The sequence below is a fragment of the Macrosteles quadrilineatus genome, unplaced genomic scaffold (assembly GCF_028750875.1).
Source record: "Macrosteles quadrilineatus isolate MER2022 unplaced genomic scaffold, UCM_ALF_1.0 Scaffold_8__2_contigs__length_117827958, whole genome shotgun sequence".
In the NCBI taxonomy this organism is placed as follows: domain Eukaryota; kingdom Metazoa; phylum Arthropoda; class Insecta; order Hemiptera; family Cicadellidae; genus Macrosteles; species Macrosteles quadrilineatus.
The window spans coordinates 33,319,333-33,331,757 of NW_026542601.1; the positions used below are offsets into that span (position 1 = coordinate 33,319,333).

The following is a 12,425-nucleotide window of genomic DNA, read 5'->3' on the forward strand; positions in this document are numbered from 1 at the left end:
ATCCCGGACGAAGATGGGCGCATTTTAGCCCGTGCATTAGTTACTAATAACCTCAATAAAAAACTTCGTAATGACAATAAAACATCCAATACAACTAACAACATTCACAGAAATGATGCATTAGCTTTGAATAGCATTAAAGAAAAATTAACCTCTCACAATGCAATAATATGTAAAGCAGACAAAGGTAACACTAGTGTAATAATGTACAAAACAGAGTATATAAATAAGGTTATAGAGTTTATCACAAATAATCAAATTGTAGAATTGAAAAAAGACCCCACCAAAGTGTACCAAAGGAAAATTAGGAAACTTGTAAATAATAGTAAGGTACTTTTTAGCGACGAGGAAATAAAGCGCCTGATGGTTACCAACCCCTCTGCACCAGTGTTGCGAGGATTGCCTAAAGTGCACAAGGAAGGCGTCCCAATAAGACCGTTGGTGGACCACACCTCTGCACCAACTTACTCACTCGCTAAAAAGCTCGAACAAATTTTAAGAAACCAGATCCAATTCCAGAATAATTTTAGTCTAAAAACATCCATGATTGTATTGAAAAAACTAAAGATTTAAACATAAGGATGCATGATTTATTGGTTTCATTTGACATCGTTAATTTGTACACCAATGTACCGGTGGAGAAAACTTTGGAATTAGTCCAAGGTCACCTGACTTCCAGTTCAAATATGTTGCCAGAAGCAGTCGATGAATTTTTAGTCCTTCTGAAAGAAGTACTTCAACAGAATTATTTTAAGTTTGAAGGAAAATTCTACTCACAATCTGAGGGCCTAGCAATGGGCTCCCCTCTATCTTGCATACTCACCGACATTTATTTGAATTATATCGAAAATGAATTTATACTATCAGATCGTAACAAACAGAAACAAAAAATACTGCAGTACCACCGATATGTAGATGACACCATTCTTTTATTTAACGGTAACGTCCGACAACTGGAATTATTACACAAATATCTAAACAATATTGCCCCAAATTTGAAATTCACGATGGAAATCGAGGAGTCAAACAAAATGAATTTTCTAGACCTGACAATAGAAAAATTGGACAATAGATTGGATTTCAGCATTTATCGTAAGCCAACCACGTCAAACCAAACCATCCATAACACGTCATACCATCCGCCATCACAGAAATATGCCGCTTATAATAGTATGGTATATAGATTGTTAAATGTTCCAATGTCAGACAACAATTTTAATAAAGAACTCAATTTGATCAATTACATAGCGCTATCTAATGGGTACAACAGCAATATGATTGACAGGTTATTAAGTAAGATGAAAAACAAAAAGTCTGGAGACGTCCAACCACAAAAGAAGAAGTATGTGTGTGTAGAGTACTCACATTCAATTCAGTATTCACTTACGAAAGAATTGAAAAAACATGGTATCGAATTGGCGTTCAAGACCAACAACAAGACAATTAATAAATTAAACGTTTCTGATCGTGTAATCGACAAAAGTGAGAAGTCAGGTGTATACAAAATTAAATGTGCTAGTTGCCCGAGCTTTTACATAGGAAAAACTGGACGGACATTCGGAACCAGGTACAAAGAACATCACCCATGTCCAAGAGCCGACAAACAAAAATCATCCTTTGCGCAACACCTGGTTGATAAAAACCATGACATGTATGATCTGAACACTGGCCTCGATATACTCCACACAAGCAAGAAAGGAAATAAATTGGACACATTAGAAGAATACGAAATTTACAGAGCCTATACAGAAAATAATTTTGATGACACAATATTAAATGACAAACTACAATATAAATCACACATCATTTTCAATAGTATTTTAGACCAGGACAAGAGACAAAAGGCAGGAGTACAAAGGTCAGCTGATAACACCACTACGCAAAGAACGATGCAGGATTAACCTCCAGTCGGCATCCAGTTCAGATCGTGGCAATGTCAACCGGTACCGTGTGTGCGACAGGCCTGTTCATTGTGTTTTCGTTATTAATTGTAAAAGTAAAATGTTATTCGTGTTCGTGTTTTGTGTTTCAACTATGACGACGCTACTTCAGCTGAATGTTCAACGTCTGACGATGGCATTATAATGCCGAAACGGCCGTAACTCAAGTTACAACAGATTGAGCTGTAGACGAAGGTAAATACCTATTTTTAATTAATATCACAGCTCAGGGGCTAAAAATGGATTTTAATTTAATTGTAGTTTGATTGAAGAATTGAAAGCTCAGTTTACAGTAGAGTTTTGATTGCCAAACCTAAATCCGCTGCGGTAAGTTCAGAAAAGCGGAAAAGTCAGATAGGAAAATAATAACAACTATTGTAAACATTTTGAAAAACCTTTCAACCTCTTTTTAATGCTTTCGTTTTCTTTTTAAGCCACTACCGTTTTGGTTTTGAAGTCGTAAGGAAAAAATAACTGACAAATCAAAACCCTTCTTTCATAACTGTAAAATAAGATATAAAAAACTTGTTCACTTAGCAACATTGCCTAAGCTGTTGCTTTGTTGTGGCCTTGTGCTTTGCCACTAATAAAGAGAGGTATGCAGGTATTAGTATTTTACAAACGTTGTGGCAGCTCACTTAATCGTAATCGGAAAATACAGTCAAGTTTAGGTGCCTAAACTCTGGTGTGGATCTTCTGACTACATACAGGAGTTTCAAACCGAGTTGTCTCGAAATAACTTCTACGGTGTCCAGTTAAACCACACAAAAACATGTCATTCCATGGTATGTGGAGTTCTGATTGTCCGTGGGGAAGGTCGTATAAAGTCAGATAACTGAAAATTTGATTGTCAAAACCCTACTGTATATTGTAGTTTGAGGTTAATATAAACCAGGGGTTTTGCGTTGATTATAAAATACTGCATTGTAGATGTAATGCAGTAGTTTGTGACCAATTGTGTAAGCAGTGATTCAAACGTAGTTTTTCGTTGTTGTTGTATTCAGCCTATTTCAATGTTTGAGGTGTAAAAATAATTGTCCTATGTATATGTTTAAAATTTTAAATATTTTTACCATGAAGTGGGTGAGTTGCCCTCCAAGATTTTATCCATCCAGATGAGGAGATAACTATTTGTCTTTATGTAAACCGTTTTTACTTGTATTGCCATGTATACCTGGCTATCAGTATGTGTATGTTCAATAATTTTTCCACCCTATAAACATGAGTTGAATAAGGGATATTATTTTCACATCATGTATCATCTAACACCTTAAAAAAATAATCAATCAAAAATATAAACGAGTTCATTTGATTGTTACTATTTGTTCAATAAAGTTATAAAACTCATTAATATACAATTTTTCAGGCAAACACACGGTGTACAGAATGTCTGCCGCGACGGCGGAAGAGAGGGACGAATGGATCAAGTGTGTTGGGTAAGTTATTTGTTTGATTTTTGTGTAATTTTTAGCTTTTTTTTGTTATTTTACACATATTTTTTGGTGAAATTACCTGCTGTCAAGTGATCCTTTTGACCTTGAAAGGCGACCGATTTCGATCCTCACGGGATCATCTTCAGGCGGACGTCGTCATCGTCTTTTCGTTCTTGCGAAAATGTCGTTTAAAAAAAAAATTTGAGATTATATTGTGAGATTTAAAAAAATGACGTGTTCGCAAGAACGAAAAGACGATGACGACGTCTGCCTGAAGATGATCGCGTGAGGATCGAAACCGGTTGCCTTTCAAGGTCAATAGGATCACTTGACAGCAGGTGATTTCACCAGTTCAAGTTTTGATCAGTGATTCGGAGGCTTAACTCAAACAAAATGAACACAATTTTTAATAAACAATATTAGCCTAGAGAGTTATACCAGGAGGTTGCCTTATAAGGTCAAATTAGATTGTCAATTCCGTGGTCTTAAGAAGGAGTCCAGATAATTGAAATGGCAAAATAAGTTTCCAAAGTTTGGGATGTGCTGCAGCGATTCCCATTTGGAGCAAAATCCAATTTATCTCATATTCAAGAGCAAACTACAATGCAAGACCTAAATTGTAACTTGAACTGTAGGGTTTATTATTGCAACACATCCAAAATCATAGGCCCGCCCTAACGCCTGTTTAATTATGTGGTCATCTCTCAAAGACGAAGATTTCATATATTATGGTTAAAAAGTTATTTTTCTTTCACAGCTTTGAATGAAAAACTAGATATACATTAGGGTTCTTGGTGTTTATATTACTTACATTTTATCTCCTTGTTGATTAATTTTTCTCGCCAAGTGATCCTTTTTTTATCCTTTAAACCCAGGTGGTTATCATGATTCTTTATGCCCTTTTGGTAGCATAAAGCATTTTGACTGGCTCTCATATAAAAGCTTGTGCGCCCTCTCAGGTTTTGAAAAATCCTCTCCTCATATTGATAAGGCCAAGAGGATAACTTTAAAAAAATCAATTTTAGGGTAAAAAGCCGCTGCTGTCAAATACTGATTTCTTAACTATGGATAGAACCAAACATTCCATTCCATTGTTCAAGTTGTTGTTGCCAGTTTAACTGATTATTATTGTATACATACAATTAGTTTTTAACCAAGCCAATGGTCAACTCATGTAAACAATAGCACTGTAGCATACTCTGTGATTTATTTCAATAACAATGTTTCAATGATTTTCCAAAGTTAATGCTATTGCCGAGTATGCATTGTTCTACAGTTGTGTGAATTTAAAACATAACACTAATAAAAACATTTTTTCAGTCAAAGCATCAGTCACAATCCGTTCTACGACATGTTGGCAGCAAGAAAGAAAAAAGCTCAGAAGAATAGCTCGAACCATCATCACAAGAGCTAGAACTGATCTACCAGTCAGTTATTGAACTGATCAAGCTCGTAAGAACAGCACAAACATCACCAAAGCCAAAGTTTAGTCGCTGAACTAATCAATCGAGGGAGTTGTTCTGTGAGCTGGTCGGTCTCTGAAGCACAGTGCCTTCACTCTAGTCCCGTCCACATTCCACCACTGATGTGTTATTTTAGGCTTAAAAAGAAAATAGCAACAAAGTTAATATTACAAATTTTTTATTTGTTATGGTGTCCCTCAAGGCAGCTTTATGGCTATTGTCGTAAATGAATCAGCATGGATTATTTTTTAAATGTGTTAATCGTTCGTATAAATTATATTTTAGGTCAATAATTTTAACTGTGTAAAGAATTATGGTTCAACTACTAAATATTTGGTATCCAAATTTTTTTTACAACTTTTTTACTTATTGTCATGCTCTTTTTAAGCCTAAAATTGAAACCTGTATAAATTTGTTTTAGCTAGTCTTTTTGTTTTATCAAATGTAAACACTGTTCCATGTAGGTATTTTGTAAGCATGTATATTGTATTATTTGTTTATTGTGTTTATCGAATATATATTCTGTTATTTTTAACAACCTATTGTACTTCTTTGTAAGTTTGTAAAATTTGTTTTGCACTTTTAAATGTTAGGATTCCTCTAAGATTTTGTATTGTGTTAGATCTTTAAAGTTTAAATTTTGTTTGATTTTGAGAGGGCGACATACGCCCCAGTGATAAATGGATAAGTATTTCTTAATTTCTTCCACATATTACAAAAATTCAGAATGGTATAAATTTGACTCATTTGATTCAGTACGGTTTTAACAGTGCTCCTGGTTTGATAGTTAGAACTCAAGCCTTCTGGTTGAGAGGACTGAGTTTTTGCTAACAAATTATTGCCCAACTGCTTTAATCAATGTTATACCGGTAGGTAACACATCGACCAGTGGTTAGAGCCTTTCTTAAGCTTTAGGTCCCTCTAACTAGAAGATGGAAGGATCTCTAAGGCAATAAACCTGTCCTCCGTCTTGCAGACCCTCCACTCACAGCTATGTGAAAATTATGCGAGATTAGGGAGTTTAAAAGTAATTGATGACACTTGAATTTTATCATAGCCTTCCAGTATTGTGCTTAAAACTAAATTTTTTTTTCAAAAGAAATCCCTGCTAATATCTTATAGCACACACTATTTTAAGCTAATTCTCTGTTCAGTTTTCATAAAGCACTGAAGGTAACTATTTGAAATTCAGATATGTGATTTCTGTTAAGGATTTTACTATCACAGAGAAGTAAGGTACAGAGGAAACTTGTTTAGACCCGTGAGCTTTCAGCTCTGGTACGTTGTGGGAGGATATATAGTTGTGAGGAGCAAGGAAGAGGGTACAGAGTCTTGCATGTTCCCTCTCTACCTTACTTCTCAGTGATACAACAAAACTAATTACAACAGCAACGATTTATGAGTTTTATAAGGTACAGGTCATTCATAAGATCATTATCGCTAGTGCCAAAAGAATTAACTATCAGTAGCTTTATATTGGAGGTCATCAGTTATAAATTGTGAATTGTGTAGTAGCCTACTCAAGAAAGTTTACCCCTTGGTTAAAAATTATATCATTCATGAGATTGTTTTCATTTTTGTTTTTATCATGATTATTCAAACCGGTATTGGGACCATGTAATATCTGAGAATAAAGATTAGAATGGAAAAAAATTTTAGCTTAAGTTAAATTATTGTTGCCATCACTGGATTTAAATTCAATTTTTACCTCTGTACTTTAATGTGTAAATATAACTGTATAGTTTGTAATATATGACTGTTTATATAAATTGTATATTGTAGCCTGCCAAAGTTAATTCATTAGTTTTTATTGTGTAAAAATAAAACAAATTTACGTTTTATATGGTCTTTTTCTTCATTTCTTTATTATTATCTTTCTTTATTATTATCAAGCCTCGGGCGAGTGTGGAAAATTTCTCGAGTGTAGCAAAGGCACTTTGTGCTCGTGTTACAAATGATATTTTTCCTACAGATAATGTAAAGCATAGAAATAATTAGTCTTCCAAACAACTAACAACACATTTTAGATTAGGTTGAATTTAATGGAAAATTCTGTATCTTTAAGAGTAGCCAACTTATTTTCAAGCGTACTCCCGTATTACGTGCCTAATAAAAGCACACTGTTTTTTGTTGTTTGGTTGGAATACTGGAGTGCGGCAAAAGTAAGTAAATGCAGCAATTGGCTACTTTGCGTGCTATAATCAGTACAAGAAAGCCCGCTTTGTCAGGTAACTGAAGAACAAACATATTACTTCTTATATTTTATCAATAATGTATTTGAGCACCATAATCTGTACGTCTTCCTACTTACACTTTCCACCTTTTCCGTTTCTAATCTTGCCATCTTATCATTAATTAACTCCCGCTAGAACCAACTCCTCCAACATCTTTGAACAACATGCGCACAAGCAATTTCCTCCATTGTGTGTATGTTCAACACTGGGCTACTTTACACGCTAGCTAGCTCAAAAACTGAAGAGTAGGCGTGCTAGTCACTGGCATAGTCAACTTTTACCAGAGCTTTCTTAAAATACCCCCGCCGCAGCAAACCTGCCGACTAAGCGAATTTTCATTTTTCTTAATTGATTTTCAATTAAATATATTTTAATAACATTAGGTTTAACGAGTACCTAGGTTTGCTGCTACAAGGAAACTAATAAAGTGTGTTTTTTAGTAAAATATTGATACATTAGTACAAAATAAATAAATTTGCCAAGTTTGATCAAAATATATCCATAGTAACACAAACTACAACATTTGACAATATTCTCCATAAGAATAACATGGGAATTTTAAATTTACAATTTTTTAATTTTCTCCGTTACTAATAACCGAACAAAAATACTTTTATATACTAAATTATTTGTTTTTTTAAGCTCTTTAAAAAGGTCTAAAGAGAAATTGGGAAATTTTGTGTTTTGAGGGTCAAAAGTGAGAAAAACCAATTTTTACCCCATAAAACCCCCCGTAAAGCCCCGTTCCCATGGTCCGATCATGCTGGTTCGCGAACTCATTCAAGTTTATACCGCTTTACACCTTTAAACCAAATTTCTTTAAAATCGGACAAAAATTACTCAAGTTATCGCGTTCACGGACGTATATATATATATATATAAAAATCTATATACATATATATATATATATATATGTATATATATATATATATATATACATATATAAAAATTTGAACGAATGGTGTTTTTGGCCTCTGGGGACATCAAAATGAAAAAATAAATCGGTCCCGGGTCTAGGTCTTACCGTGCCACCTACGGTAATAGCTACTTCCCTATAGGGAAATTCGCTAAAAGAAGTTGGCTGCCGCAAAGGTCTTTTGTTACTGCCACTAGACTGAGATCAAACTGAAGGGGACTGAGGGAGACCAGCCCAATAGTGACAACTATTTGTTGTATTATTGCAAATAAAAATAAAACAATGCAGTTTTGTGGTTTCTATAATAAATTCTGGTAAATTTTGTACCAAATTTTACAGTTGTTAAACTTGAGCCTTTACTATAGAAAATTTGAGTAATTTTACGCCCTAATGATGGTTCATACTATTAAATAATGTGCATTTCATGTACACTAGAGTACAGAGACCCTCAAAATAATACTATAGCAAACCTTAGATAGAGCAAAAGCAAAACATGGTTATGAATAATGATAAAATTCCTCATTCAAAAGACACCTTAGAAATGTTGGTATCCATATGATTTATTTTTTAGTTAATATCTAAGATTAAATTTCCATTAATTAATAACACTCAGAAGTAAATATATTGGTTTCCTAAACCTGTTAAATTCTCAAAATACCCCCGTCGCAGCAAACCTGACAACTAAGCGAATTTCCATTTGTCTGAATTGATTTTCAATTAAATATATTTAAATGAGTACCTAGGTTTGCTGCTACAAGGAAACTAATAAAGTGTGTTTTTTAGTAAAATATTAATAGCTTAGTACAAAATAAATAAGTTTGCCAAGATTGATCAAAATATATCCATAAACAACCAAACTACAACATTTTACAATATTCTCCATAAGAATAACATGGGAATTTTTAGTTTAAAATTTTTTAAATTTTCTCCGTTACCAATAACCGTACAAAAATACTTTTATATACTAAATTATTTGTTTTTTTAAGCTCTTTAAAAAGGTATAAAGAGAAATTGGTAAACTTTGTGTTTTGAGGGTCAAAAGTGAGAAAAACCAATTTTTACCCCATAAAACCCCCCGTAAAGCCCTGTTCCCATGGTCCGATCATGCTGGTTCGCGAACTCATTCAAGTTTATCCCGCTTTACACCTTTGAACCATATTTCATCAAAATCGGACAAAAATTACTCAAGTTATCGCGTTCACGGACACATATATATATATATAAATCTATATATATATATATATATACATATATAAAAATTGTAACGAATGGTGTTTTTGGCCTCTGGGGACATCAAAATGAAAAAGTAAATCGCTCCCGGGCTTAGGTCTTACCATGCCACCTACGGTAATAGCTACTTCCCTATAGGGAGATTCGCTAAAAGCAACTTTTTCACTTAGTCTACCTCATTGACACTGTTTAAACTCTCTGCAAGGTCTTTAATAACTGAGTGAGTTGAATAATATTTTACTTTTTCAATTGCGTTTCACTTATTTATTATCTTCAATGATGAGTCAGTAATAAAATCCATAATCGCACTGGCACAGCCAGAAGATAATCACAATCACAGAAACAGATATTTACTATTTAAATCTTTGTGACTGGACATAGGAGATTAGTTATTTTAAAATTGAACAGTGTGCTAGCCTTAACACTACAGGGAACTTAAGAATAATCAGAGAAGATTATTGGGCGAGTTGCCAAATGTAAGTTAACTTTAACCATTTCTACCTCCTTTCTATTATAAGATAAATATAGTAAAGTAGTAATCTTCAGAGTATATAGTCAAACATAACATAAAAATAAGTAATATATTGGTGACAGCTAAAAAACTCAAAGGTAAAAAATTTCATAATTTTTTTATACCAAATATCTAGGTTTAGATTTGAATAAGCATGTTAAAAAGGCTAGAAGACATGAATGTATTGAAAATGGCTGTTTTTGCTGCAGTATGTCAAAATACCCCCGCTGCAGCAAACCTGCCGACTAAGCAAATTTCCATTTGCCTGATTGGATTTACACTAAAATGTCTCCTTAAAAATATCACATTTATTCCTTATTTAAATAACATTAGTTTAACGAGTACTTGTGTTTGCTACAACAGGGAGGGTAAAAAGGTGTTTTTGTAAAATGTTAGTAGTTTAGTATGAAATGAATGCATTTACCAAATTTGATCATAATATGATCATAAACAAGCAAACTACAACAGTTTAACTTATTCTCCATAAGAATAACATGGGAATTTTAAATTTACAGTTTTTTGGAATTTTCTCCGTAACCATTAGGCGCATAATAACACTTCAACATACTAAATTATTTGTTTTTTTAAGCTCTACAAAATGGTTTGGAAAGAAAATGCTAAGTTTTAAGTTTTTAGGGTCAAAAATGGGAAAAACCAATTTTGCCCCATAAAACCCCCATTTTAAACCCTTGTTCCCATAGTCCGATCATGCTGGTTCGCGAACTCGTTCAAAGAAACGTAGGTTTACACGTTTGTACCAAATTTCATCAAAATAGGATGATTTTTGCTCGAGTTATTGCGCTAACGGACACATATATAAATTTATATTTATGAATTTAAACGGATGGTGTTTTTGGTCTCTAGGGACCTCAAAACGAAAAAGTAAATCGGTCCCGGGTCCAGGTCGTACCATGAGTACTACGGTAATAACTTATTCCCTATATGGGAAATTCGCTAAAAGTAGTTTTTTAGCTTTTAACTTACGTTCATATTGTTTAATGTATGTGTATATAGAGCATCAAAAAAAATTTAAATCATTTTTAAACAGATGAAGAAATATGTAAGAATTTATGCTATGCTATTGGGCTCATTTGAAGGAAAGGTTTTGTGAATGTGGCGTCTTATTGAAATTTACAGTAGAGTCTTGATAATCTTACCTAAACTTAGCAAGATAAAGTCAGAAGAGCGTTTGACTTTATTTGAATCCACAACATTTTTTTGCTTTTTAAGTCATCATAAACAACATGAATAATAACATGCTAAGGAAATTCTCTACTGAAACTGGAAAAAATAAGATAAGGTGATATTAAATTATTAATAAATGTATAGGAGCCATGCGAATGAGCTAACTTATGAAGTAAAACGGGGCAAAGCCTCCGGGTACAGCTTGTTATTAAAAAATGTATAGTTGTCCCTCAACAGGGCTGTACCTAGGGTTGGCAGGGACAAGGCAGGGATTCAAGTCTTGACAAGTATGATTGGATGCACGCGCAGCTTGCTTTTTGGTAGTACCAACCCTACACTATTATTATTTCCTAATTCACACTATAATTCATTTACATTTAATTATACCTATATAGTGTTACAAATTATTTGAACTACAACCCCATTTTTCAGATTTGTATTTATTGAGTTAACCCCATAACCTGATAACCTTCACAATTCATGGAAACCTACAAGATCGCAAAAAAAATTGCCTGCAGCACGGTGCCCCCCCCCCCCCCTCTTCGGACGGGACGGCCCTGTCCCTCAATAATTTTACAGAAAGGAGCTGGTAGGATGTCGATGTCAAAGTACCAAAAATGTTGGGTTTTCAAGTTGTATCTAAAAGCATTTGAACAATATAAAATACTAGCTGAGTACCCGTCCTTCATAGAAATTGGCGTATAAGTATAAAATTGTTATTGCAGTTATATTCGTGCTTTGTGTTGGCAATGCGAGAGGACACGGTTTAAAAAATTTGGTTCTTTTAATTTACTGTAGTATAATGTTCTACCACTGCCCCTAAATAATAAAAGAAGTTAAATTATCATTTTTCACAGCTTTTTGCTGCTAGTTGGTTCCAATTAGATGTTGTCACAAATGCAAAAAAATTAATACAGTAGACTCCCTCTTATCCAGACTCCTCGGGACCGTGGCCAGTCTGGATAATAAGTTTTCCGGTTAAACCGACGTCCCCAAAAACTCGTTAAAAAGGACCATTTAAATGCATACTGCATACAGTAGTTGACTTAAATTTAGGAGAGCATTGTATTTAGACACGTAATCACTGGTATAAAATCTTTCCCACGAGAACAGTTGTTACAGTTTCGTCCACTTCCTGCTGATCTAGTCCGGTTAAAACCAATGTGCTGATAAAAATTGTCCGGTTAAAGAGATGTCATTTCAGCCGAGTGTATAGTCTGGTTAAACCGATGTCCAGATAAGAGAGAGTCTACTGTAGAGCTGCACCCTGTTGGTAAACCATTTAACTTTTTAATGCTATTTAATATCATAGAACTAACTTGTGTATCAATTATCAATTATCAATCATTAAGATGGGGACTCCACATAGGTGCGTATTTTAACCCGAATATGAGTGAAGGATCAGTGTAGAATGGTGTGAGATGATCTGTGTAGCTTTGTTACTGACTAAGATCAGCTGTTTCATTAGCCAGGATCATTTATTTAAATCCCAATGATCAGGAACAGCTGGGCC

The 12,425-nt window shown here is 33.9% G+C and overlaps 1 protein-coding gene across 6 annotated transcripts in view; it reads left to right on the forward strand.

Moving 5' to 3' along the window:
- LOC128999673 (cytohesin-1-like) overlaps window positions 1–6,661 on the forward strand; it is a 118,438-nt gene extending 111,777 nt beyond the window's left edge. For all 6 annotated transcript variants that reach the window (XM_054426291.1, XM_054426294.1, XM_054426289.1 and 3 more), the window contains 2 exons: window positions 3,307–3,376; window positions 4,694–6,661. In XM_054426291.1, coding sequence (XP_054282266.1) covers window positions 3,307–3,376; window positions 4,694–4,787 — 164 coding nt within the window. In that variant the 3' untranslated portion in view covers window positions 4,788–6,661. The remainder of the gene's footprint in view (window positions 1–3,306; window positions 3,377–4,693) is intronic.
- The last annotated feature ends 5,764 nt before the right edge of the window (window positions 6,662–12,425 follow it).